At 53.6% G+C, this 26437-nt stretch overlaps 1 protein-coding gene across 4 annotated transcripts in view; it reads left to right on the top strand.

The window, feature by feature from the left end:
- The window catches only part of SLC6A6 (solute carrier family 6 member 6), an 84377-nt gene that overhangs the window by 28406 nt on the left and 29534 nt on the right, over window positions 1-26437 (top strand). For all 4 annotated transcript variants that reach the window (XM_077763729.1, XM_077763726.1, XM_077763727.1 and 1 more), the window contains 3 exons: window positions 12689-12931; window positions 14851-14985; window positions 16299-16533. In XM_077763729.1, coding sequence (XP_077619855.1) covers window positions 12703-12931; window positions 14851-14985; window positions 16299-16533 — 599 coding nt within the window. In that variant the 5' untranslated portion in view covers window positions 12689-12702. The remainder of the gene's footprint in view (window positions 1-12688; window positions 12932-14850; window positions 14986-16298; window positions 16534-26437) is intronic.

Raw genomic sequence — 26437 nt, 5'->3', positions numbered from 1 at the left:
GGGGCTGGCGGAAGTGAGAGCCAGCCAGGCCCAGCGCCCAGACAGATGCTCATAGTCTGGCAGGGGAGATGGGCTGTCTATGGACACACACGTGCACACAGCTCTGCATGCTCACATGCACTCCCATCAGCCAGGAAGAGTCTCTTTCATCGGTTGACTTTGTTTTCCATGCTACCAAGCCCCTCGCAGTTTGTTAGCACCACTGTTCCCAACCTCACCTCATTCTAAGATACCCTTGGGGGGGCAGTTGGTCTAATAACCTCAAAGATTCAGTTAAGGGAGCTGGGGTGGGTCCAGGCATCTGCAGTTTCAGCCAGAGCCCCAGCCCATGCTGAGGGTCAGGCACCCGTGGTCATCTGGGAGCTCTGCCCAAGAGCCCAGAGGCCTCAGTGAGGGCTGGTTGTACAGATGAGGGGCCCACTTTACAGATGAGCAGACTGAGCTTTCAAAGGAGAACTTGGAACTCTGTCCAGGGTTTCACAGTCTGAGCAGAGCCCAGAACCAGGTGCATGGGGCGGTGACATGAGTCAGAGGAGGCAAGGGGAAAGAATGGGGTGGGCAGGAAGGGCTTCCTGAAGGAGGTGACTCTTGGGCCAGGTCTTCAGGATGGGAGGGATCTACCTAAACATAAGAGAACCCACAGGTTCTCAAGGCACAGGATTGAATCGGACAATGATGGAGAAAACAAGGAGGTTCCGGGATCAGGGAGGACCAGAGGAGAGTTCAGATGGCAGAGAAGGGCAACATCAAGTATAACGAGCTTTGGATTCCAGATGGGGAAATGTAGAGCTTATTCTCCAAGCAGCTGGGAGCCACCAGTAATAGTCCTTGCACTGAAGGCAACGTGGTAGGCGGCAGGGTTTGCTAGAAACAGGCTTGGCAGAACTAGTGGGCACGCCTCTAGGGAGTTTCCAGTGGATGAGGTGGCCTCATTTTGTGTCACTGCATGGGTGGCCGGCAGTGAGGAGGCAGCACCACAGCCCCTACACCACGCTCTCGGCGAACACGGTCGGCGCACTAGCCGAATCGCAGGGAATGGTTGAGAGTTGGAGGGTGCCTGGGGGTTGCCCTGGAAGATGGGCTGCATAACTGAGAAATGTGTATCCTCCCTTGAGCCCCTCCACCACTGATATGGATTTTCATGCTGAATTTTTCTTCTAGCCAAGTAATAGCTGCTCTGGGCACCATCTTGTAGCCCTGGAAGTTGCCACAGCTGCTGCACCAACAGCCACCAACCTGACGGAGGTAGATCTGATGCAGTCCACCTGGGTTTGGAATAAGAGCTTTACTTTCAGCCTATGGCACCCACCGTATGCCACCAGCTTGGGGGATCCCACCGCCTTCCCGCCTCGCTTTCCCCTGTGAAACGAGGTCCCTTTCTTTAGGTCTGATGGCTCATCTGCGAAAGAGGCTGGTGGCTCTTGTTATCTACTATGTGTCTGAGGCCTCAGTTTGCCCATCTTGAAAGTGGGCTTGCACGTGCATGTGCCCCTATTCTAAGGCCCCGTTTTGAGCCTTCCAGTTTTTGTGCAGGAGCCACTAGGATCCTGTAGTACCTGCAAACCTTTAGGAGACCCAGGAGAATTCGCTCCAGAGTCCATTTTGGAAGATGCTCAGGGAAAACGTTGTTTAATGAAAAGTGATTTCCTAAAGATTTTGGGCTCGTCTATCAAAAGAGGGTGAAGTTCTGTAGAGTTGTGACCATTTTGGGGGAATTGTGCTCAGATGCTGGGAACACACCCCATCTGTCTAGCAGAGGGTGTGCACAGCTAGTTCTTCCTCTATCGACAGCCCTGTCCGGGTCCTAAACATCTGCTGTTGTTCTTTGCTCTCTCACCCTAGTCGGGGACCGCCCCTCCCCAACAGCTACATGGTAGAAGATATTTACTCCTATGCGGAGTGTTTCCAGAGTTGTGAGTCCTAAAGTTCCATCCAACAAATATTTATAGTGCTGGGCCTTATACCAGGTGTCAGGAAGCAGGCCCTGGGTGACAGTAAGCAGACTATTAAGATATGGGCTTGTGAGCATGGGGACAGAGGTGGTGTGGCCCACACAGCCCATGGGAGGCACTAGAGAGTCCTCATGGCCATTGTCCTGAGGAGTGGCCCAAGGATTACCCGTGCGATACTCGGGAAACAGAATGAGCCAAGGCATGGAGGTGTGAGAAAGCCTAGGATGTGTGTGGTTCAGGAGCCCCTGGGGATCTCAGGTGGGCTTTGGGTGGTAGAGAAAATTCTAGGCAACAAGCCCCTTTGCTCTGAGAGAGCACAGGCATCAGGGCACTGGCAGCAGACATTGCTAGTTGATCACCATGTCTGTATCGCTAAATCTCAAGCTATTTTGTTCCAGAGGCACCAAACTCTCCTCGAGCTAAGTTTCTAAGTGAGGGTGAGGTATGGGTGCCGCTAGGAAGGAAGAAGGTCCTTCCTCATTACGTAGAGACGTGTTTAAAAGAGGAACAGGGACCTTGTTTACAAACATTTACTGACCTAGGAGCCTTCACACACTGTAGGTGGGATATTATACCCATCTTACAGACGGTAACACTGAGGCTTAGAGAGGTGACTTCCCATGTCCTTTCAGCAACGCGTGCTTTGACTGTTTCCATGGAGATGTGACTTCCGGCAGAGGCCTGTGTGAGGGAGTTGGTGACTGGCTCTGAGTGGGTGTTGGGCCATAGACGTGCCCTTAGCTGGCCTTGCCACTGAGAGCCTGTCTCTCTCCTGTTTCTATAGAGCTAGGGAGGGGCTGCCTTGTTTGCTTTTCACAGCCAGTGAGAGGAGGGCGGCTTTAGGGTTCTTAGAGCTTAAAGGGGAAGTTTGCGGAAATGGAAACTGAGCTTTTCTTTTCTCTCATGTCTCTTTTTTTGTGGGCTCCAGAAATAATCCTGGGTTCTACAGAGCCCGCCCCAGGATCATGGTAGACCCCACCCCACCCCCACTTCCGGCAAAACCGGGCTGAGGGCTGGGGTGGTAGCGAAGCGGACGGGAGAGTGACAGGCTGTGGCTGGTGAGTCAGTGCCAGGCGACCGTTGCCTGCTGACTCACTGCCCTGGGCACCAAAACAGGCCCTGAGCGCCCCCGTTAGACATCATGGCGGCCCTCCTCCATCTGCCCACTTCCTCTCCTTTAGCCAAGCTTCAGTTGTGGCGGTGTACGCTCAGAATCGACCCGAGTGGCCCTGGGGTCTGAGCCCGCTCAGACAGAATCCATGAGATGGGACTGTTCGCGGATGTCCGCCTTCTCCCAGGAGCCTGGGTCCCCCAGCCTGCGGGGCCTAGCCCGGAGGGCGTCCCAGGGATCTGCTCCTTGAAGCTCCCCTCATTCACCCTCCACCAGAAGCATACCTCCTGTTCTCCTTGTAATGTTTGTGTTACTTGGACAAGAAGAGTCCCTCCCCTCTGTTTCTGGACATTAGCACCCTGAGGGCAGGGAGGTGACCTTGTCCAGCAGTGGCCCTGGGCCAGCAGCTTACGTAGGTGCTCAGTTAGCATGGGACATTTGAGGCTTTAGTGCCCCACTGTCACAGGTAGGTGCCTGCACGGCACGGGGAAGTCACTTGTCTCAGATTATAGCATCAGAGGCTGACCCTGTTCTTTCCAAACCCATGGGCTTTACCCGTGGAGAGGTCCGGACTCCATGTACAACAACATTTTCTTCTCTGTGACACTGGTGTTGGGCCCCTTGGCCAAGGGGAAGGAGTTCTGGCCACCCATCCTTCGGGGATCCCTCTTCATAAAGAACAGCGGTCGCCTTCAGCCAGTCCTGCAGGTACTGGCACATGATGAGGGGGCTGGGTGGCTCCGGGGTGTCAGGGGTAAAGGACTCAGGTTCTCTAGGTCCCCACTACCAGTAGCTGACAGGGAAGCTGGAAGGGAAAAGTCCAGCAGGAGCCCTTGAATTCCCTCCCCGAGTGGAAGGGAGGGCTTGTCAGGCCGACAGGGACAAGCAGGGGCTGTGTAGTTGAGTCCTCACTGAGCACAAAATACTCCAGGGGCCCCCACCAGCCTCTGGATAAATCCAGCTTTTAACCCTGGCCTCCAGACATGGCTTCCTCTCTCGGTCACCCTATCCCCCATTTCCCTGTGCTCTCTGTCTCACACTGGCCGTTCCCTGCTCTGAGAACACCATTCCCCCAGATGTTTGCACGAAGACCTCAGTTTCAGTGTACTTGAAAGCGTGGACCCCGAAGCCCATTGTTTGGGTTCGGATCCCGGCTTGTGTGACTTTACGTAAGTGACGTCACTCCTCTGGGCCTCACTGCTTCATCCAGGCTGCTGAGAGTACCTGAAAGGGTGTAACTCAGGGCCTGCCCAAGGCCAGTCCTCAGCGAGCGTCTGGTGTCATGAAAACTTGCCTCCTCAGAGGGGCCTCACCAACTCCTGTGTCCCTGTCCCCTACACCTCATCCTGCTTGGCTGTCTTCTACATGCTGGTCTTGCTTGTAAATATTGATCTTTCCTTCCGGAAGGTCGTCTCCTAGGGGCTCATGCCCCCAGTCCCTAGAGCAGTGCCCAGCACTTAGTAGGGTTAGGTTCTCAGGAAGTGCTTACGCAGCAGTCACGGCTTGCCAGGGCAACCCTCACTCTGTTCTGTCCCTGGACTTCCCAGATGCACAGGGGCAGGGCTTGGCCCTCATGACCCAGTGGAGCCAGATCTAGACCCAGCCTTTTGACCCCTAGTTCATTGCCCTTTCCCCTGACTCAGTGGGCTGCTTGCCCCATGCCTGGGGTGTCTTTGTTGTGGGTGTGTGTGTGGTGGGTGCCCTGCTTGCCCTCATCCTGGGGGCCGTACCGGCCATCCTGCCCCTACACCTCTACCCTCCCCCTGGCCCCGCCTGCTGCCCCCCCCCAGAACCCTCCCCCTCACTCCCATGCAGCTTGCTTGCCGTCTTTTTTGTTTCTTCTCTGTTGGCCGCCTGTGGTTCTCTGGGCTTTGGGTCAGTGCTTGCCACCTCCAATGAGATAAGAAAAATATTTGGACCCAGTCCCTGGACCTTTCACCTGTAAACATTTTTGTGAGGACAGGAGGACAAGGTGGCTATGCATTGGGCCCACATCCTGCCCGCCGCCCGTGTTGTCCCAGAGGCCAATGCTCTGCAAAACTTGTTCACTCTCACCTACTTTTCTGCAAATCACAGAGCAAGAGGTAGGACTTGTCCTGGTAGGACCCTGTCCAGAGGCCACCTTGTCTCTTGGTGTGGAGTCAGGATCCAGGTTCAAATCCTGACCTTCGGCCTCATGGCTGTGTGACCTGGACCCTTCCCTAAGCTTCAGCATCCCGTTCTGTGACAAGGGGAGCATCTGCAAAGCTTGGGGAGAGGTAGACACCTAACGTAGTTGAAAGGTTGAAAGGTTAATAATTGAAAGGTTAATAATGAGCCAGGCGAGGCTCTCCCAGCAGCAATGAGGGGTCTTTGAGGGTGGACCTGAGTTTTAGTGGGGTGGGGGGGTTCCAGTTAGATCAGGGGAGGGAAAGAACCAGAACCCCAGACGCTGAGCCCCAGGTAGGCAACAAGCCCCCTCCCCAGAGATGTCACGCTAAAAACAATTCCCCACGCGGCATTCACTTTCACTAGGACCAGAATGTGGTCGCTCATTGTTCAGCATTGTTCCGGGCGAAACAATGCCAGGCTTCCTGGATGACCTCACTGGGGGAACCAGTGGGCCTGCGGGGCCCGGCTGCTCAGCATCCCCAGGCAAGTCTGCCCTGCCCTTTGCTGCGGCCACCTCGGGTGACCTGGGGTAATGGCGTAACCGGGGCCACAAGATGTTTTAGAAATGAGAAAACATATATGCAGCAGCTGGAGCTGAGGAGGGCTGCCTGTGGCTGGAGCCCTGCCTCCGGTTTGCCGCAGGCCCTACTCCTCCCCGAGGCCTCCCCACCTCCCCACTGCACACTGTCTTTTGTGGCCAGGCCCTGGTAGGCCATTGAGATAGTCATGCATGTGTTTTCCCGAGATACAGACAGATAGACACGACAGAAGGATACAACCACGTGGTTCAATCAGACGATTACATCTTTTAAAGGTGTACCTTCCGAAAAACAAAAATAAAAACCTTTCTTTGAGTAACTTCGACTTCCTCTTCAGAAACAGCTACTCCTAGGGTGTAGGGTGAACTCGTACTCTTGGCACACCTCGTGTTTTTGTTTGGTTGGTGTGGGGGTGCTTAATTTTTTTTTAATGTTTATTTATTGATTTTTGAGAGAGAGAGAAGAGAGAGAGCAAGGGAGGAAAGGAGAGAGAGGGAGTGAGAGAGAATCCCAAGCAGAGTCTGTGCTGTTTGCTCAGAGCCCGATGCAGGGCTTGATCCCGTGGACCATGAGATCATGACCTGAATTGAAACAGAGAGTCGGCTGTTTAACCGACTGAGCCACCAAGGTGCCCTGTTTCTGGTTGTTTTTTTGTTTTTGTTTTCTTTGTTTTTGTGGGTTTTCTGTGAATAGTTTTTCAATGCTTCCTAGGGCCAGGATGGGACCTAAGGAGCATGGCCATGGCAGACATAACTAACTGACCCCAGCCCTCCTACTCACTGAGCCTGTCCTTTGCCTGGGATCTGTGGACACCGTGCTTCGAAGGAGCCCCTTCAGATTTATCAGAGAAGTCTGGGAGGCTCTCCTTGCCTGCTGGAGGAAGCCTCTGGTCCAGAGTGCTGTGTGTCCTGGCCACCAACGCCATTTCATCAGCCTATCCAGCCCTTCCCTACGGCCCTGGGCCCAGGCAGTGACGGCTCCCCAGGTCCCCAGGCCCCACCCCATCTGTGCCCTGCGGCTCCTCACTTCCCCGTTTGCCCTCACAAACTTCCCCAATGTGTCTGGTCCAGCAGCATGAAGTGGACTTAAAGGCACCAGGCCTGATTTCACTTGGTCACCTTGCAGGTGATCCACAATGGCCGAGTGCTTGAGAGTGTGTGACAGAGGCTGAAACAGAACTGCGAGCCGTTTGAAGCGTCCACGGCCTTTTACTTGCTGTGTGATTCTGGACGGGTGACTTCACCTCTCTAGGCCTTGTCAGCAAAATAGGGACTGGAATGGCTCCCATACAGGGTTAACTGAGAAAATGCTTGCAAAGCACTTAGCACTCTGCTAACTAAATGCGTGTGTAGTCAATGCTTAATAAACACAGCTTGCTTGTTTTCGTCTTTCTAAAACACTCAGGATATGATGCCTGCCACACAGTATTAATAAAATTCCAATGGGGTCAGCTGTTTTCTTCAATAATAGCTGATATTTTTTAGTCACTTAGCACGTAAGAGACCCTGTGCTGAGCATTTTACAGGCGTCATCCCACTTAATCCCTATGAGGGGAGTTCATATAACCAACGAGGTACAGAGAGGTTGTTACCCGCTCAGCGTCACACAGCTGGATCGTAGCCTCAGTGAGCCCAGAACGCAGGCTCTGGAGTAGACAGTGGGAACAAAAGGAGAGGATACAGCCCTGCCCTGGAATACTTAATTCCACAGTGAGCCCAACAGGACATTGCCATTTGGGTCTCAGGTTTTTCCACCTCTAAGATGGGTGGGTCATTCAGGTCTCCTCTGGGAGTCTAGGTGCCACTTGCCTAACCCCCAGAGACTTGCTGAGAAACACTTACTGTCCATTGAGGCCCAGAGATGGAACTCAGAGGCTGACTGTGTGCTATTGTGTATACCTTTAGGGGCGGAGGGATTCTAAAGAGGAAACGGCCAAGTATACCTGCCCTTTTATTTTGAAAACCTGGTAGATCCTTGTTGACTGGTTATGTCCATGACAATGAGACTGAGGTCCTCATTCTCTTCCAGAGTCTTGTGTGTTGTGTTTATTTGTTTGTTTGTTTGTTTGTTTGTTTAATGGGAGAAGCTTCAAGTTCTGCTGGGGAGTCTGAGAACTTCTCAGGCAAGGGCTTGCTTTCACCACAGCCTTGGATGCAGCGACTGCAGTCTCTGCAGCTTAATTCAAGGTCCAGCCAGCTGGCATCTGGGCACCTGGGGCCAGAGTGATTGGGAGGGCCTGGGAGGTGGGCAGGACACCCCATCCCTGCTCTGTACTGCGGTACCTCTAGCCTTTTCCCTCTGGCCTCACCCTCTCCATCTGCTAACAGTGCAGAGGTTGCCTCCTTTCTAGCTATGCTCCAGTGCCTTCGGCGTTGGGCAGGTCAAGGTGGGAATTCCAGCTTCAGTCCGCTGTGTGCATAGCCCCAGGCATGCCACTCACTTCCTTACTCGAGCTTCAACTTCCTTCGTGGGTAAAACAGTGCTAAAAACCTCTTCCACAATAAAGCCATTTGAGGGGTCAATAGACCACTATTGACAACTCAGCACAACATGTAAGTACCCCACTTCTAGTAGTTTTAAGTGGGGGAGAAACAAAGGAACGTCTGATAAATCCACGGCGTTGCTGGCACCAAGTCCAGTCTGTCTGTGGGCGTGCCAGAGCTGACCGGGTGATCTGTAAGTTGGTCTTCAGGCACAGCCAGTTGTGGCCTTGACCCCTGGAACGGAGACCAGGAGAATTTCAGCTGGGCAAGGAGGGAGCCTTAATCCTGGAGCCTCTGTATCAGAGCCGATTCTAATGCCGATTCTAATCGCTCGTAGCTGTAATAACCAAAGAGGAAGCTCTTAAAATGGGGAATTATGTATCAGGGCTACAAAATAGCCCTGGGCCTGGCGCCAAGGAAAACAGCTCTTGGCGGCCAGCGGGCTGCTGGAATGCCTAGGAGGGGGCTTGTTCCTAAGTGCTCACTGCACCGTGGGGTGGGCCGTTGTGGGGTGGTGACAGGTGGGAATGAGTGGGCCTCCTCACGAGTCTGCAGAGATGGATGGAAGTAGTCCAGGGAAGGTGTTGTCGGAGATTGGGCTGGGCTGGCCGAGGGATAGTTGGCAAGGCTGAAAGTTCGGCACACGCATGACGGTGACTGTCACTACCAGGTGTATGACCTCAGGAGTGTCACTCGGCCTCCCTGAGTCTTGCCAGTCTCACCCTAAGTAGAACCAGGGCCTTGCATAACCCAAGGTCAAGGTGGACCCGATAAGAATTATGACAGTAACAACAGCAATACAGCAGCTACTATATAAGGAGTACTTGCTACTTGCCACACACTGTTCTAAGTACTTTCCAGGTGTTCTCGCCCCCCCTGTTCAGCCCTCACAATATCCCCGTGAGGCGGGCGTGATTATCCCCATGTCACAAGGGAGGACACGAGAGACTGGAGAGGTTGAGTAGCTTGCCCGAGGACACCCAGCCAGGAAATGGCTGTCAGCCTCTAGGCCAGGACTCCCCCTCCAGTTCCTGCGGGGGGGTCAGGTGCCACCAGAGGGTTTGGCACAGCCGTGTAAGGAGCCTGGAGCTGAGGCGTGGGATGAGCAAAAGAAAGCAGTTCTGTGGGGGCAGTGCGCCAGGAGAAGGGAGAATGGAGAGGTTGTGTTTCCTTCTCCGAGCAATGGAGGGCTGGAGTGGGGGGCGCGTTCTGGTCTGCTGCGCCCTCTGCGTTGCCCTCCGCTGCTGCACCGAGAAGTTTGGGGAGCTGGGATGTAGCAGCAGGGAGACCTGGGAGGAGGCTGTCGCAGATGCCCAGGCAGGAGCTATCAGGGCCCCTGAGCCCGCGGTTGCCATGGCGAAAGAGAGATGTGGGTGGATTCCAGGAATGTACAGGAGGCGGAAGCCTAGGGTCTTGGTGCAACTGGCTTTTACAGTCATGGGGCTGGTCAGGCACCACAGACGGGCTTGGAATGAGCCCCCTGATCCCAAGGCAGGCTGCCTGCGCCCAGACCTGGCCTCACTGGGGTGTGGGTGAGTCCTGGGTGAGGTCATGGACCGTGGCCTGACAGCAGGGAGCCAGAGGCAGGGCCACTGGCTGTGTGCTCCTGAAGGGCACGTGGGCTTGTATTCGTGGCACCCATGGTGAGACCAATGACGTGACAGAAGAACACATCCCTGGATGCGCTTGGGATGAGGAGAGGGGAAACCCCCATAGCGCCAGATGCATGACAGGCCCCAGCTGTGCCTCATTCAAGTCCTAGCCCACATCCTGGCTCAGTCACGGGCGTTGGGAAGACATGGTCCTGAGTGGAGAGGGGTCTGGAGGTCTCACCTCGTGGGAAACAGGAGCCTGGAGCAGAGGCTCTTGGGAAACATGTTGCTGCCCCCCACCCCTGCGATTCTGCTGGGTTCTCTGAGTGCCAGCCTGGCAGGTGGTTTGGGGGCCCAGAGGGCAGAGCCAGGACTCAGGGTAGCCATGGAGAAGCAGCCCCCGGCTCTAGTGTCCTGCTGGCAGAGAACTTCCACCATCCCCAGCTGCCTGTGTGAGCCGAAGCTGGCCGCCTCCCCCCTCTGCCCAGCTGACCTTGTCAAGTGCCTTGCAGCTCCAAGATCCAAGGAGAGCCTGAAAGGGCGGAACCGACCCTCTTGGTGAGGAGGTTCAGGGGTCATTCCCTGAAAAACATCTTCACTAGGAGGGACTTGAGTCCCACATCCTTCAATTATGCTCCCAGCCAGCCAGCCCACAATGGGCTGCTCAGATAACCATCGGGGGCTGCACACATCAACGCTAGAACAATGCTGGCCGCTGGGGCTATTTTTACAGTAGCCGTACGCCTGGCCGAACCCCCACGTCGCCCCGAGGGAGCAGGGCAAAGAAAGGCTGCGCGGATGCCGCCGCCAGTCTGCGCTCCAGGGGACAGAGGAAGGGCTCAGTGAGCGCCCGGCGGCTCCAGGAAGCCTTTTCTTGGTCTGCTCATGGCCAGATAGCGAAACAATCGGGGTCCCCCACCCCGAGCCGGGGAGAGGAAGGAGGCGTGGGGGAAATGGGGGTTCTGTTGTGCTTTTGTGCTCTGCCTTTCAGAGCACGACCCCTGTGGGTCTGTCGGCTGGAACCAGGCAGTGCACCCTCTCTGCACACCCCAGGTCCTCGGGCAGCCCCCACCTCACCCTGCCTGGACTGCCTTCCGCACCAGGCAAGGTGCACAGACTGAGACCCCCGCTGGCATCCAGGCTGGGAAGTGACAGCAGCTGCTTGCAGGCCCCACCCTGGGCACCATTTGCACATCAGTTCTTACCTGCCGACCTCCTACACTCCAGGTTCTGGACACCGCAGTAAATAAGACAGGTCTTCGTCGCCACGGAGCCTCTGTTCTTGGCAAGGTGGAGACTATTAACAGGGAAGCCAGGACGTGGACAAGACAGTGTCATGTAGTGCTCAGCGCCTCGACGTCTCCCACTGGAGACGTCCTGTGAGCTGGGTGGCAAGCCAACCAGGGTGCACTCGGGCGATAGGGCCACGTCTGGTCCAGCTGATGGTTCCCTTGAGGGATGTGAACCCCAAGTGGGCTGATGACCTTCATGTGTTTTCAGAAAACCTAGAAATCTTGACTTCTCTCTGTTATTTCCATGTTGGCCACCAGTTTGGATCATGGAGACAAATATCATCCCAGGCTATTTGGCTATGAGTTTGTCCCACTTTTTATTCTGCAGATAATGAAATGGCGGCTCAGGGAGGGGTGGGTAGGCCCCCTAAATCTGGCTTCCCAAGTGTAGCTGTCTTCCCTGGCCCTCCGCCTTGTGGGGGTAAACCCTCAGAGGCACATTCTCCCCCTGGGCTGGGGACTCACGGTGCTCTAACCTCAAAGCCAAGCTAGCACAGGGGTTAGGACCCAGGGACCTGAGAACTAGAGAGAGAAGGTGTTGTTCTGCCCTGGCTGGTGGCAGACTCTGCCTCTAGAATGGTGCCCAAGCCAGGGTGCACTGAGCATGATCCTGAACAGCTCCTGGGGACTTGGAGATTTGACCTCTTCTGGGGCCTTCCATTGCTGAACCCAACAGGGAGTCAAAGAGTAAGGGAGCCTGGGTGACACAGGGGTTAGGGCAAGCCAGAGAGTGGCTAGGGAGGGATGGACAAATCGAGATTAACCTCTATTCTTCCATTAGCCTCACAGTGGGCCTCAGAGGTGTGACTGGCTAATGAATTGCAAATATTTCATACACATCTGTTTTCTGTACTTTGATGGAAACCTCATTTTTCAATACTGTGTCCATTCCAGCTTGAAACCCCATTCCTTATTCATTTATGTTTAATCTTTCTATTTCTTTCTTTGTTTCTTTGTTTCTTTCTTTGTTTCTTTGTTTCTTTCTTTCTTTGTTTGTTTCTCTTTCTTTCTTTCTCTCTCTCTCTCTCTTTCCCTCTCTCTCTCTCTCTCTCTCACACACCTATTTTTTTAAAGCTGGGAACAAACACCTCCTGTGGCCAGGCACTGTGCTGAGTCTCGAATGAAATGGCGGCCATCGTTGTCTAGGCAAATCTGAAATTTGAGACCATATCTGTGCACTTCTAGAAAATCCAGGCAGGCTGTTATTGGGAAGTTACCTTAGAATTGCCTGGGGTGTGTCATATTTTTGTAGAGGTGATGCCAGCGTTGGGGTGGTCTCATGCTTCTCTGCCTCCAAGTGCAGAATGAGTAAGGTGTGACATTTGGAGACTACAAACACGGGGTCCCCGTGCCTGGGGGAAAGGAACCTGTCAATTCCTGAGTCTTGAGGTCCCCGATCACCTAGAGGGGTCCACGTCTCCCAGGACATTGTCAGAGCAGTGGATAGACAGGGGCTGGCAGGCTCTGCCACAGGTCTGGGCACATGAGAGCCAGCTTGTGGGTGAGAAAGGAGACAGACCAGCCGTTCCTCACTGAGCACACGCTGTCTTCTGTTTTGTCCCTCGTAGAAAGCAAGGAGGATATGGCCACCAAGGAGAAGCTGCAGTGTTTGAAGGACTTTCACAAAGACATCTTGAAGCCGTCCCCAGGGAAGAGCCCAGGCACACGGCCTGAAGATGAGGCAGAGGGGAAGCCCCCTCAGAGGGAGAAGTGGTCCAGCAAGATCGACTTTGTGCTCTCTGTGGCTGGCGGCTTTGTCGGCTTGGGCAACGTCTGGCGCTTCCCGTACCTCTGCTACAAAAACGGTGGAGGTAAGCCTGGACTGGGCGGAGAGTGGCATTGGAGGAGTGTGGGGCTGGACCTCCGGGTTCCCTCAGTGCGTGCCCCGCTTCCCCAGGCCCCCGCCCAGACCTCCCCCGGGTCGGCCTGCTCCCTCCCACCCTATCTCAGAGGCAAGAAATGAGCACAACTGGGAGTCAGGTGAGGTTCCATCAGGGTCTTGCTGTACAACCTCAAGGAGGTCCTTTAGCATCTCTCAAGAGAGGCATTGAGGCCAGGCCCATGTGTCCCAGGCCTCAGGCATATATATGGCCCCTTCATAAATTCCCCCAGATCTACCTGCATATTCTTTTTTTTTTCTTTAAGTTTACTTATTTATTTTAAGAGAGAGAGAGAAAGAATCCCAAGCAGGCTCTGTGCTGTCAGCATGGAGTCCGATGTGGGGCTTGAACCCACAAACTGAGATCATCACCTGAGCCAAAGTCAGATGCTTAATCGACAGAGCCCCCCACAGGCCCCTGCTTTGGCTTTTTCTAACTTCTTCCAAATGTACTTCAAAAGCAGGCTTTGTTCCCACCCCCACAAATGGAAAACCAGTATCATTTGCCGTGATTGAAAGGTATCTAGGAAAAAACATACTGTGAAGATATTTTTAGTTCTTCCTTTTGAATTAAAAATTTTGCTCCCATTTCCTTGAGATATAATTTACATCTAACATTTATTAGCTTAAATGTGTACAACGTAACGCGGTGATACGTGTGTGTGTGTGTGTGTGTGTGTGTGTGTGTGTGTGTGTTGCTACATGATCCCACAGTAAGTCCAGTTACCATCCATCACCTCACATAGTTAGACATTTTTTCCTTGGGATGAGAACTTCAGATTTCTTCTCGCAGAGACTTTGAAGTACGCAGTATGGGACTATGAACTACCATTGTCATGCTGTACGTTATGTCCCCAGAGCGTAGACCTTGAATCTATATCTTCGACCACCTTTGAAGATAATTTTTTTTAAATGTAAATGGGTGCTTGGCTAGTTGGCTGGTTTAGGTGTTTTGGTTCAGGGTTTTGGTGTTTTGTTTTGTTTTTGTTTATTTATTTCCACCTGCTGAAGGCTCTGAGCTAGAACCCTCTCTTGTCTGAGGTACCAGAGTCGGGCAGCATGTGCCAGAGACCTTCTCCCTGGTGCAAGGAGAGGGCTTATAGAACCCCTGGCCAGTGCTCAACCCCCATGACGATGGCCCGCAACCAGAGGCTTAGGCTTGGCAGCAAATGGCATGCTATGTGCCGCCCTAGTTAGGAGAAGCACCTTTTGGGAAATTCTGCCTTCGAGCCTGGTTTCTTAACCTTTTTGTAGGTCTCAGGCACCTTTGGGGCTCTGATGAGTGCCCTAGATGCTCCCCAGAGCAAAGCACATACACATAGACCCAAGTTGCCCACAGTTTCAAAGGGTTTATGGACCCGCTGAAGCCATTAGTGGACACCAGGTAGGAACCCCTGCCCTGGCTCTTTGCCCTCCTCCTCCCCTGGCTCTCACCCCCAGCTGGAGCCTCTCACTTCTTGCTTCTCATCACTGCACCTTCCCAGCCAGTTCTTGGCATCCTGCCCCGGGCGGGCCTGGGGAAGGCTGGGCACAGGCTTCAATTAGGAGGTCGTATTTGCAGTGGACAGATGTGGGGAAGGCAGGCAGGTAGCTGGCACAGCTGAAGCAAAGGCTTAGAGGCTTCACAAAGCACCTGTGGGCTTGAAGAAGGTGAGAAGGCACGCTGGATAGGTGATGCCCGCTGACAGGTGGGCAAGGCCCCCCGGAGAATTTTCAGCCAGGTGCAAGAGTTTGGCCTTTATCCCTCACATCCCTCACTCATTCTCTCGGATTCCACTGGCCTGGAGGGCTTGGGAGGGGCCCCGGTGGCAGCCCCAGGCTGTCTCTTACCCCACTCTGCTCTCTCTACAGGTGCGTTTCTCATACCGTATTTTATTTTCCTGTTTGGCGGTGGCCTGCCTGTGTTTTTCCTGGAGGTAATCATAGGCCAGTACACCTCTGAAGGGGGCATCACCTGCTGGGAAAAGATCTGCCCCTTGTTCTCTGGTGAGTGTGGGACAAAGGTCACCCGGGGCCTGGTATACATCAGTTCAGCAAAGTTTTATTGAGCACCTATTGTTTGCCAGGTACATTGGAGCCTCATGCAAGTCCACTTGGCACTGTGCCTGCCACAAGGTAGCAGGCAGTTGGGGCGTCAGTCCTGTGGTGCCGTGGCTCACGGTAGCTGCCCAATACACACTCTCGCTGCTCCTGCCTCCCTGTGCTATCGGAGCATCGCTGTGTAGCAGCTGCTCAGCCGTACAGGGCAGAAGACAAGCACTCAGATTCAGGAGTCTGCATGGTTTCACGTCCTACGTCTTCCCCTCGCTCGAACCCTTGTGACTCAGGGAAAGTCCCTTAATCTCCTTGTGCCTCAGTCTCCCCATCTATAAAATGGAAATAGTGTGCTTACTTCAGAGGGTTGCTATGGAGACAAAATGACTTTGCTATGTAAAAGTGCCTTGTATACATGCTGAGCGCCAAGTTAATGGTAATTTTATTTTTATTATTATTATTATTATTATAACATTCACTCCTATGCCTAATACCTAGTGTGCACTCATAAAATAATCAGTGTTAGGATTATAATTGGCAGGGGTGGGAGGGTGCATGAGTCTGTTCATTCATTCATCTGTATAAACCTATCCATCCATGCAGTAAACTTTCTTCAGTTAGTCAGTTAGACCAGCCAGCCATCTGTCCATCTACCCATCCACTCAGTCATCCATCCATTCATCCACCATCCATACATAAATCCAACATATTGACTATCCATCCATCAACCCAAGATCTATCCATTCAGCTGTCTGTCCAACCAAACATCCATCTATCTACTCAGCTATCCATCTCCCCATATATTCATTGTTCTATCTGACCCCTTATACGTCCTTCCCTTCATCCAGCTTATCAGACCATCCATTCTTTCACCCATCCATCCATCGGCCATCCATTCATTCATCCTATAAATATCTGCTGGTCATTATTTTTAAAAATTTTCTTTAATGTTTTTTATTTATTTTTGAGAGACAGAGTGAGTGGGGGAGGGGACAGAGAGAGAGAGGGAGACACAATCTGAAGCAGGCTCCAGACTCTGAGCTGTCAGCACTGAGCCCAACACACAGCTCGAACTCAGATTGGGAGATCATGACCTGAGCTGAAGTCAGACACTTAACCGAATGAGCCACCCAGGCACCCCTATTTGCTGGTCATTATTGAAGGGCCCCGTCTTACCCCAGCCCTGGGGATTCTGGGGTTGAATATGTGGCCATGGTGGGTCTGGCCTCCCTCCTGATGCTCTTCTTGCTTGCCCACCCCCATAGGCATCGGCTATGCCTCCATCGTGATCGTCTCCCTCCTGAACATATACTACGTCATCATCCTGGCCTGGGCCACATACTACCTGTTCCAGTCCTTCCAGTCAGAGCTGCCCTGGGCCCACTGCAACCACAGCTGGAATACGCCCCAGTGTATGGAAGACACTATGCGCAAGAACAAGAGCCTGTGGGCCACTCTCAACACCAACAACTTCACCTCACCCGTCACCGAGTTCTGGGAGTAAGGCCATCTCACTGAAGGCAGGAGGGAGGAGGGCCTGGGTGGGAGCCCGAGAAGACAGCCCATTCCCTCATCTTCTCCCCAGGGATGTAGCAGCCACTATCTTGGGGTGGATGGAGGGGTAGGAGGGTGCAGATTTGGAGATCAATCCATGCCTTTGGTCTCAGACAGGCCTGGAACCGAATCCCAGTTCTGCCATTTTACTGGCCGTTTGACCTTCGGCAAGTCACTGCCCCTTTCTGAGCCTCAGTTTCTTTAACTGTCAAATGAGGGGAATGAATCGTTCCTACACCCGTATGCAGGTATATGTACTTCTGTTGTCTGACACTGATGTAGTTGTCTTAATGTATTTTAGAAAAAAATATATAGTTAACACATCAAACCTGTGTTGCACAGAGAAAAATGCATATATGAAGCTGAAGTAGTTACTCAAGTGAAAAGGTGAGTAGATAGAGCGAGGACATATGTCTCAGTTAGCTTTTGCTGTATAACAAACACCCCCAAACTTGGTGGCTTTAAACAACAACCATTTATTTGGCGCATGGTTCTGCTGATCGGCAGTTCAGGCTGAGCTTGGCTGGGCAGTTCTTCCAGTCTTTGCTGGGCTCCTTCATGGGCAGGTCAGCTGTAGGATCTCAGGATAGCTCTTCTGGGGATTAGCTGGCTATTGGCTGGGGTGCCGGCCACAACTGGTCCATATGGGCCCATCACGCAGCCAGCTAGCCTGAGCCAGGGGCCTGTTTACAGGAGGCTCAGCATTCCCAAAACAATGGATGGGAAAGCCCCAGCACAGGACCTCTTTTCAAGCCTCTGTTCCATTTTCATTAATGTCCCATTGGCCAAAGAAAACCACAGGCTAGCCCAGATTCAAGAGGTGGAAGATAGGTTCTACATCTTTAGGAGAGGCGTGGAGAGCTGTGGGCGTTTTTATGGTTTACCACAATGTAGTCAGCACCTACAGGCACATAGACAGAGACAGACAGCAGAAAGGCAGAATGTGGAAACCTGAAGCTTGGGTAGCTCTTAGCTGATGTCTGAGGGAGTCCTTTGTTGTTGTTGTTGTTGTTTTTATTTTTTTAAATGTCTTTATTTTATTTTGAGAGACAGGGACAGAGGGAGTGAGTGGGGAGGGACAGAGAGAGAGGGAGACACAGAATCTGAAGCAGGCTCCAGGCTCTGAGCTGTCAGCACAGAGCCGGACACGGGACTCGAACCCATGGACTGTGAGATCATGACCTGAGCCGAAGTCGGACGCTTAACCGACTGAGCCACCCAGGTGCCCCCAGGAGTCCTTTGAACACAGTGCTTGGAGGCCAACCAAAAACGTCCTCAGGCATCAGTTTCCGCTGCTCTTCATGAGCTGTTAAACTTGGGGTTCAGCACCTGGGTATGACCCCGATGGTCCTGAATATGACTGAGATAAGTCTTTGCCTGGATGGTGAGAGCCAGGGGCAGGAGACACTAGTAAGGAAGGGGGTGGTCCCCCATCATCATGAGATGATACTCCTCTTTGTGGGTGGCTTTGGGGTTTCCAAGGGTCTTCCCCCCTCTTAGAGGCTGGCCCAGGAACAGGCCCACAGGAGAGGGGGTTGCCTGCTGACCAGCCCCAGCTGTGCGTTAAGGCCGGGGCCAGAAATCATGGGCAAGATAGGGTCCAGTGGCCCACTCTCAGGAGATCCATGTCGCTGCTGTGACATGCAAGCCTTCGGTCTCTGCTCACAAGGCCCTAGGCCTACTTGCACAGGGGCTCTCTCTCTCTCTCTCTACATATTTTCCACTCACAGACAGGAGGGCATTACAAGTCTATTTGTCACCCACTCCATGCTACCCCCTCTGGGCAGCTGAGTTTACAGACAAAGAAATGCAGGCACCACGTACTTCTCACTTGAGTGGGGCTCAAAACCACAGCTTCTGTGCTCTCGGCTGTTCCTGGCACCGCCTAATCACACGCGGTCCACCCCCTACCCCCCAGGAAATGGGCACCCAACCAGCCACTTGGGTGTCTGCTGGGACCACATTACCTCGGGCATTGGTTGGCCACCTGGGTCCGAACCCTCGGTCTGCTGCCCCTAGCAGGTGCTGTTTCCTCTCTGGGCCCTGATGTTCTCCTCTGTACTTGGGGAGATCATAGCACTGCCCTTCCAGGGATGTAGGGCTGCCCTTCCTGAATGAGATGGCCAGCCCTGAGAAGCTGCGTGAGAAATGGGGGCCATTTGAACTTATTTGAGTGCTCTCATAGTGGGTAAAACTGCCCTCTAGGGACATTTGGGGCTCAAGTGATCTGCCCTTCAGAGGGACTAAGAATGGCCCCTTCTCAAATGCCCCCCCACCATCAAAATTGGTTCTCCTTCCCCCTCTCTGCTAGCATCAGCCTGAGGGCTCTTGGGAAGGAGCTCACATGAGCGATGAGGTCCTCAGGGTGTCTCCCCATGCCTTCTCACCTGCTTGTCCCCCACACTCAGCCCTCCCTGGGGCCTCTAGGGCTCCAGCCTTCTAGCATCCCTATCCTGAGTGCCCAAGCTGCCCTTCCTGGCCTGGAAGCCATGAAGACAGGATTTATCTTTGGAAATGTTCGGAGCCCGCAGGCGGCTTCCGAAGGCTCACATGGCCTGGATGCTCACCCACAGCACCCACAGATCTCTGGCTACCTGCCCGGTGCTCACCTTCCGCTCCAGCCTTTGGGTCCTAGCAGAGCTTGGTGAGCCCACCTGAGCATTCCCAAACGGCTTACCCTCTTTCTGGAACCCTGAGGAAGACTGGGGTCCGCACAGTAGGAGTGCGGAATGTAGGCTTATTTGAGAAGACCAGGCGGGCCACCTGCATGAGCAGAGGCTGGGGCCAGTGAGTGGGGCGGGGCTTCAGCACAGTGCAGCCCTGGGCCAGGTGCTACGGGCGACAAGGGCCTGGCCCCTGGCCTTTAAGAGCCTTTCCTTCTCCTACATGTGAAAGAGGGGAAAGGAGGGAGAACTAATGGCTCCCACGAGTGCTGTGCGGGACTTGTCCCTTTCGTTGCATTTCATCTTTGGAGAGGCGCCTCAAGTAGGGAAGTCCAGGATTCATCCCAAATTCCTTCCCCTCACAGCTCACACCCAGCCACAGGTGCCCTTGGCTTTCCCTTTCAAGTGTATCCATGTCTGACCCCTCTCCCCACTTGCACTCCCCCCACCCTCCATGGGAGCCCCATCATCACTCTCCCAGACCCCAGTGCTGGACTCTGGTCTCCCTGCCTTACCCTTGTATCTCTGCAGTCAACTGTGAACCCAAATGTGGCATTTCTCAGCCCAGAACCCTCTCCTGGCTTTTCCCATACTATGATCTCACTCAGCCAGAGGGGATTAAGTGAGGGTGTTTCAACACAGTGAGTGCTCACCGATTCTTCTTACTGATTCCATGTCTGTATCCATTTAGCTTTGTAGCCAAGAGCAGCAAGTTAACTCCCCCTCTCTGGCTTATTTTCCTCCTCTGCAAATGGAAGGGCCATATGAACTGGGCTTTGAGGCATGAATAGGAGCTCACAAGGCTGAAAAGGAAGAAGAGACATTCTGGGTGGAAGGAACAGCCCATGAAAAGAGGCATGGCATTCTGAACACACACAAGTGTTTGGGAACAGTAAAGTCACCAGTCTGGCTGGAGCATAGGATGCATGGGGCCAGGAGAAGGTTTGAGGCCTTGAATGTTAGCCTGGTAAGTTTGAGCTTTGTTCTCTAGGAGGGGGAACCATAGAAAGTATATGAAGGGGAGTGACATGAGTGAATCTATATTTTGGATACTGCTCAAGGAACACAGTAGTGGCAGAGAGACTAGGGTATATATTAAGCACCAACTATATACAGGGCCTCACGGGGTTCAGGCATCAGTGGGTCTGAGTTCCCTTTGGGGTAAACATAGCTTCTATGATTTCCCTTGAAAATAGTCACCAGCCCTACAGTGACTAGCTCTGGGGCTTCCATTAGGAGAGGCTTGCTGGGACATTATTGAGGTATCACTGACCGGTACCATTACTCTCAAAAGGCTGGTTGCCATGTCCCTCAAGCCAGAGCCCAGCCCCAGCCATCGTTTCCCTCCACGTCTCTTACCTGCAGCAGACGTGTAGGTCTTCGAGGTGTCCCTGCCCTCAGCAAACGATGCCTGATGGGAGCACTCTAGGAATCGAGATAACAGGCACTGTGAAAGCGGGACTTCCTTATGGCCCTGGACAGGGAAGGACCTTGCTGATCATCCCTGCAAGCCGCCCCACCCCCTTCAGTCTCACTAGAGGAGGTAGTCGGGGACAGGGGTCATGTTCCCATCCGTCAGAGCAGGGAGGCCGACTCTGGCCACCACGGATCCCAGCTGCAGGACCTCAGGCCAGTGACTTCACCTCTCTAAACCTCGGCGATGGACAGCAAGGTTCCAACACCTTCACAGTCTGCCTCTGTAAAGAGCTAAGACAAAGGACATGCTAAGGACAGGGCCTCTAGTCACAGCTTGTTGGGCATGACATTGAGGACCAGAGAGGTTAAGTGGCTTGCCCAAGGTAACACAGGCAGCTAGACAGGCAGCAGGGCTCCCGGACCTCACTTCTGACACCAGACACCACCTCCAGCGCCTGTGTCCCCACCAGTTGCAAGTCCATGGTCACAGGTAAAGTTGTGCCGTGTGCGTGTGTGACCCACGCGTGGGGTCTTCTCTGGGCCTGGAGCCCCCGTGCTCACCCTGTCTGCAATGCTAAAGCACCATTCTCAGCAGGAGCTGGGGAGATGTGCCCTTCGAGGTCCCCATGAAAGCCGCCTGGGCCCCTGAGACAGTCATTTCATGCTGGCTTTATAATTGGACTCCGAGTTGCTGCTGTGTGATGAAAAACAGCTTCTGCCCCCGGATAACCTCTCCTGCTGGTCTCTGCTCTGGGGTCCTCTCCTCTCTGTCCCGAGGGTCCTGCTTCACCCCAGCCCTGGCAGACAGGCGGGGCCAGATCTGGCCCAATGCCCTCCATCAGGCCGGAGCCGTGCCTTCCTCCCTCGTTCCCCCTGGGAGCTCAGCACGTATCATTAGACTTTATTAGAATCAAAGAAATGAGTCATATTTGCAAACAAGCCATGCTCAGCCAATCTTCCCCTGCAGCTGTCGGAAGGAGGAGGCGGTGGAGAGAGCCTTGTGTGGCCCCATGCTCGGCGAGGAAGGGCTCTTTTATAATTGTTGCCTCCGCCAGTCTCCAGGGAAGAGCCCTGGCCAATAAATGGCTGGCCGGCAGTCAAAAGGAAACGATTTGGCCCACTCAGAGGACGTATTTACATCTCTGAGTGCCGGCTGGACGGCAGCGGGGCGGCCGACTCAAAACAGACGTCCAGCGATTCTTTTTTGGATCCCACCCTGGAATGAATCATTACTATTCTTGGACAAGAATGCAGCTCACCTCTGGGCCTCCTCCCTCTGTATAAGAGATGCAGGGAAGCCTGGGGTGCTGCGGGCCCTCGCAGGGGCCAGCAGAGGACTTGGCACACAGTGGGTTCGTCCCCGGGGCAGCATCAGAAAAGGGGAACCGGGCCCAGGGTTGATTTTTATCTGGGTGATTTCAGGTGAATTCCTGAACCTCTCTGAGCCTCAGTTCCCCCATCAACCAAATGGGTACAAGTAACTTACTCGGTTAATGTCTGTTGAACATGTATGATGTGCCAGGCACTGCTCTGGACACAGCAGTGAGCAGACACATGCCATGCCTCCAAGGACATGTCACAGCAGTAAGATAAATAGACATTACACAGATAACACAAATATAATTGTAATATAGGAGTGATGATCCGTGATGAAAAATAAATCCAGAGCAGGGGAAGGAAAGCGACCAGGGATGCTATTATCACACGAAGGCCAAGAGAGTCTGCCCTGGTGAAGTAGTATTTGAACAGAAACCTGAAGCAGGGAGGGCATTGGTCTGTCTTGTAACACATGGCTGGGGAAACAACCAGTTCAAAGGTCCTGAGGTGGGAATGTGCTCAATCTATTCAGGGATCATAGTGGCTGAAGGGGCCATATGGAGGATGAGGTTTGAGATGGGACCACCATACGTAAGCTTGTCCTGGACACTTGACACGTCCCCGTGTCTACCTGTGGTCCCAATGTCATTATTAATAGGTCTGAATGACAAGACTATTTGGTCACCTTATTCAAGGCAAGAAGAGATGCAGGCAGCTTGGGAGGGCCTCGTTAGCCAGGTAGGTAGGAGCCACGGGAGGATGTGGAGCAGAGGAGGGGTGTGACCTGACGGGTATGGACACATTCTCCCTTAATGAGAACAGACTTGGGGGGAGGGTGACAGTGGAGTCGGGAAGGCGAGTGGGAAGTCTGCTGAAATAGCTCTGGGAAGCAGGGGGGGGCCCAGACAGGAGGGGTGGCAGTGCTGGGGCCATCAGGCTAAAGTTTGGGGTAACGTGCAATCTCCTGGGGTAGTTAGGAGGCACGGCTGAGGGGCAGTGTGCCACAACTGTCCCCCTGGAGCGCAGCACTCTACAGTTTCCTGAGCCCTCCCATGCCCCAGGAGTCCCACAGGGAAGGGACTTGGGGGTGGCCCCTCACACTTGGGTCCCTTCAGAAAGAGATGCAGACGGATGCACACGCTCTGGCCTCCACGGCTACCCAAAGATATCCTTGGAGAGGGTGTCGGTCGCTTTGGCCCTGAGCCCACATTGGGCTCTGTTCTGACAACCCCTGACAGATGAGACACACTCATTCCATTCCTAGAACGTCTGCACGGCCCATTACAAACATTTTCAAGAATTTTAAATAATTTTTTTAAACGTGCTATTAAAGCCATGGAGTCAGCCCTCTAAAAACATCAAACATTCAGATAGAAAAGCATTCAAATTGGAAACATGGGAAAAAATGATACTCAGTGCCAAGTGGGTCCCCCTCCCTCATGTCCCCACCACCAGGTCCCCCTCCCCATGGGCAGCAAGTGCACCCGGCGTCTGGTGTGTCCGGCCAAAAATAGTCTGTGCGTCCTCAGGCACAAATGAACATCCACCCCCTTCCCTTTTTAACACAATAGGGGGCACGCCGTAGCGCTGCTCACCTCTGCCCACTCATTTCATCTCCAGGATGTAGTTCTTTATCTGCACCCAGGGAGCCTTCCCGTTGTCTTGTGGGCCGCAGCGCGCTCCGCCGGGTGTCTTCCCTGCGTCTGCCCAGCCCCTCTCGATGGCCGTTTGGGTGCTTTCCAGTCTTTGGCTCCTACAGACAGTGCTGTGATGAGTAGCTTGGGGTGGACCCCGTCGCCGGCCACACGGCTCTCACATTCAAAAGTAATTCCAGGAGGAGTCTTAGGAATGGAATATTGCTGGATCAAAGAATATGTGCCTTTGACAGTGTCGCTGCAGGCATCGTGAGCTCCTTAAGGGAACTCGATACTAGCATCAGAGGGAGACTGTTTCCTTGCTGTGGCTTCCGTAGCTGGTCAGCTGCCCAGAGTGAGCCTCTCGTCTGTCATGGGCACCAGGGGTTTACCCAGCACAGGACTGGGAGAAGGTTGAAAGGGTTAGGTTGAAAGGGTTCAACCCTAACCCATGAACTGACTGGGCGTGGTGTCATCAGATTCTGAGCTCTGGGGTTTCAAGCTTGCCCTCAGGAGAGAAGAAAAGGCTGGGCACCTCCTCTGCGTTAGCTAAGCACCTACTGTGTACCTGCCTGTGAGATCCTTGTCCCTGGGATGTTTGCAATCGGGTAGGCAAGACAGACCTTTCACCCGTGGGTGACACACAGTTTGAGTGGACAGCCCACAAGACCGCGGGGTCTCTGGTGGCCTGTGGAGCAGCAGGGAAGGCTTCTCCGGAGGACGCGGAGCTGGCGTTGCCGAGGGTACACAGGTGTGGAGGTGGAAAGGCACCCTCCCTGCGACACTGCCCATTCACAAGGAAGCCTTGGGCTGCTGCCCAGTGTGCCTGGGGCTTTCACTGAAGGCGCTGAGCTCTGGAGCCTTCGGGAAGGGCTTTTTATTCTCAAGCAGCTGCCGCTGCCAGATCCCTGTGCTTGGCAGGGCCCCAGCCGGGATGCGGTTGGTGGACAGCCTGCCTCACGGGACAGAGGCCTGAGGCTTCAGGTGACCCTGGCCTGTGGCAGGGACTGGACAGCTGCTCTTTAAAGTTTAGGCTCTGTTCTCTGTTTATTGGAGGAGTAGCGTGAGGGAGTCCACAGGCTTTTGGAGTCAGACAGGCTTGAGTAAGGGTGGTAGCCCTGCTACCTGCTGGCTGCATGTCTGGACAGTTGGAGCTTTCATGCCTTGGTGTTCCCCATCTGTAAAATGGGGCCAATGACCTCTAGTCCTTGAATCAGCTGAGATAAGTTGAAAAGGCCTTGTGGATATTATGAGCACACCATCATGGGTGACAGAGGGGAGGCCTTTGGGTGTCAGGATTCTCATCAAAAAAAGGACAGAGGAAAACTGCCTCCTTTTACAGTTTGTTAATGGAAATATTGCATGGATTGGTCCAGAGTACCATGTGAACTTGGCAGTTACCTCAGTTGAGTCCTTGGTTCATTCATGCAACAGGTATTTATTGAGGCTGTACTATGTGCCACATGTTCTTCTAGGTGCTGGGACCATGGCAGTGACCCAAAGAAAGGTCTCAGTTGAATGCCAGTTGAGATGGGGATCTTGAATTTATTCGAGGTCCTCACATTGAAGTTTCTCTGGAAGAAAGAAGGAAAAGCAATGACGTGTCTGCCCCAGTCGGCATTCCAAGACCCAGGACCCTGACCACAGGGGACATCCCACAGACTGGCTAAGAGCTAGGGAATGGTCTGGAATGCTTTGCCTGGCAGCAGCATGGGGGCAGGAACTGCATCTGCGTTTTACAGAAGAGAGCCTGGGGTGCAAAGTCGCACTCCCTCTCTGCCCCTCTTGCTTGAGTGTGGCCTTGAAACCAGGAGCGAACTTTGGTTAGAACAGGAGAGAACCAGGTTTTTCCCAGGGGAGCACGAGCTCCCTTGTCCCCCATGGTCAGCAGCCCGGGGACTCAGCGGGCAGACAGGGACCCTGGTGGGCAGGGCTGACGTCCCTGGGTTTGGTGTGCCTGCCCTTGGTCACTGCTGCAGGGTCCTGGGACAGTGGGGACAGTTTCTTGGCATTAAGATGTGCCCTTTCCTGACTTCAGATGGCGTCTGCCCCTCAGGGATGCATCTGAGTAGGTGTTTCTATGCGTCTTCCGCAGGTCAGTGAGGCTCCCCGACTCCCAAAGACCCCAGCCTCTGCTGTGTGATGCCGGGCAGGGACGGTGGGTGCTCTGTGCAGATTAGCCTCCAGACCATCTACCTGTCCTCTCATGAGACCTTTATAACCCTGCAGGGAGTCCAGAGGACACCAGCACCGCTTAGGCACCAGTAGCTGCTCTAGGCGTCTCAAGGCCAGGGCGGAAACAGACACCTGAGACCCTGTAGTTACTGCTTGGGGTGGGGTTTCCTTTAACGCCGATCCCTATAAATACGTGGGGTTAGGTCCTGTGCAGCCGCATAGAGAAGCCTCCTGAGGCTTACATTTTAGGGGAGATCCAGATAAGGAATAGGAGTGAATAGAATAAGAGGGATGGGACAGAGAGTGTTGGAGGAGGGTAGTTATTCCCATTTCACAAATGAGACAGGAGTTTGGGGTAACTAGCCCAGTGATTACACTGTAGAGCCAAGTTTGAACCCAATGTTTGGCCCTCAGTGAGCACTGAAACGGTCTACTGAGATTCGATCCCACAGGGATTAGTGCCCATTTTACAGATGAGGAAACTGAGGCTTGGAGGTTTACTTAACTTGCCTGAGGCCAGTCTGGGTTGAACCCAGGTTCTCCTGATGTAGGAGTCCAAATCTATTTCCTTGTTGACTTCTTCACAACCCTGGGGCCTGGGTGGGAGCTGCTTCCGAGGCGCATGGTGATTCCAGGGCTTGGAGA

The sequence above is a fragment of the Crocuta crocuta genome, unplaced genomic scaffold (genome assembly GCF_008692635.1).
Source record: "Crocuta crocuta isolate KB4526 unplaced genomic scaffold, BGI_CrCroc_1.0 scaffold184, whole genome shotgun sequence".
Taxonomy (NCBI): Eukaryota; Metazoa; Chordata; class Mammalia; order Carnivora; family Hyaenidae; genus Crocuta; species Crocuta crocuta.
Note: the sequence above shows the minus strand (reverse complement) of the source record. Positions and strands in the feature narration are given on the sequence as shown.